Here is a 1,892-nt window from a genome sequence, read left to right as displayed (position 1 = left end):
GAGAGAGAGAGAGAGAGAGAGAGAGAGAGAGAGAGAGAGAGTGAGAGAGAGAGAGAAAGAGAGAGAGAGAGAGAGAAAGTGAGAGAGATAGAGAGAGACATATATATGTGCATGCATAAGTCATTTGACTGAATTATATGTGCACATGTGAATAAGCTGCTTGCAGAAAACTTTTAGTTATGTGTTTCTATACATCAATACCACGCATGAACAATATAGTTTTTATTGATAATTCGCCGTTCACGCTGTAGTGTAAAGACATTCCTGTACGGAGATGGACTGATAGTTATTTCAAGAAAATATAAAAAGAAATAGTTTGGTTGGAGTGTAACATGTTGTATAAGATTTGTGAATATATATTCTCAAACTAAAGATGATGCATTAAATAGTATTAATGGATATAAGCAGAAAGTATAAAAGAAAAGAGAAGATAGCAACTGACCGCCATGTTTTTAACAGGAGAGCTCCGTATGATATCGAAAATCCTATTTCTCGCAACCAGAAACGCAGACAACAAGTGATTACCGACGCTTCAAAGTAGCCCACAATTTGCTTTGAAAATAAAAAGAAGAAAGAAAAAGAATAAGATAATGGCATTTAATAGACTTTCCACGGAGAAGAAAGCACTGTATTGTGTAGTAAAGCAATGATTTAAGAGTTTGACATTTTATAAGACCAATTACACGATTGATGAGCTAACAGGATTATACAAAACTTTTTAACGATTTATAAATAATGCGTGGATATTTCGACCGGCCATTGCATGGATTAGAAGTATTCAAAGATTATCCCTTTTTGCCACACTTTCTTTGTATTCACCTGTCTCATTTTCGTTTTCGCGTATATATATATATATATATATATATATACTTATATAGTCAAATACCTTTACATTTGTACATGCAAACGATTACAGGCAAAATTACATCTACTACCAAATACTTAACTACTGACAAGCCCGGTCACGCCCGCACGCACACACACACTTAAACGCATAAATATATACTCTCTCTATCATACTCACTGACATATAAATACGATGTCATTGTTGAAAGGCAAGGAACTTTACATGCGAATAACAGGTTCGTATAATCAATACACACTGTAACACATTATACATTTTAGATTTTAACCGTATTCAGATTACAGAATTGAAAGATTGGCGTGCAATAAAGTGAATTTTAGACATGGCTAGTTTATGGATTGGCAAACTCACCCAAAAATGATTATAGATATTGATAAAAATTGCGTTCCACGAATGGACTGAATAGATTAAAGAGCGGCAGAGTAAGAATAGGAAATCAGTGATTTCCTTTTATCTAGCATATTTTATAAGTTTTAACGATTTACTACATAACATTTCCGAAACACCTTTTATCTTTCTACAAAGGAGAAATTCTCTTCTAAATAGAATTCTGCTCACAGATATGTGATGATTCACATGTAATATCCACTAATTTACGGTTTTTGCCACGACAAAAAGTGTGCACTACATCTGATGGGTGAATTATCCTGCGATTCAAACACATTACTTCAACAGCATCCAATTATGACCTTTCTGTTTTCCCACTGCTACTACTACTACTACTACTACTACTACTACTACTACTACTACTACTACTACTACTACTACCAGGGAGATTTTCAAATTACACCCGATCAGCAACATTACAGATGAGATATAACTGTCCGGGAAAATGACTGGGGTGGTCACAGCTGAAACGAACATGAACATAAGTCTTGGATCATGACTAACCGGCAGCAGCAGCTACTACTACTACTACTACTACTACTACTACTACTACTACTACTACTACTAAACTCACTACCTTCATTCTAATTTTGGCACTAGTCCACCCAGCCATTTTGAAGGGAGGGCAAGTCGATTATAT

General features: G+C 35.0%; 1 protein-coding gene across 5 annotated transcripts in view; it reads right to left on the bottom strand.

Annotated features, from left to right (window-relative positions):
* LOC106877599 (probable G-protein coupled receptor CG31760) overlaps positions 1–1,892 on the bottom strand; it is a 1,064,573-nt gene that overhangs the window by 106,084 nt on the left and 956,597 nt on the right. For all 5 annotated transcript variants that reach the window (XM_052970509.1, XM_052970508.1, XM_052970506.1 and 2 more), the window contains one exon: positions 443–552. In XM_052970509.1, the coding sequence (XP_052826469.1) occupies positions 443–552 (110 nt within the window). The remainder of the gene's footprint in view (positions 1–442; positions 553–1,892) is intronic.

Source organism: Octopus bimaculoides, chromosome 9 (assembly GCF_001194135.2).
Source record: "Octopus bimaculoides isolate UCB-OBI-ISO-001 chromosome 9, ASM119413v2, whole genome shotgun sequence".
In the NCBI taxonomy this organism is placed as follows: Eukaryota; Metazoa; Mollusca; class Cephalopoda; order Octopoda; family Octopodidae; genus Octopus; species Octopus bimaculoides.
The sequence above is the reverse complement of the archived record's forward strand: the minus strand, read 5'-3'. Positions and strand labels throughout refer to the sequence as shown.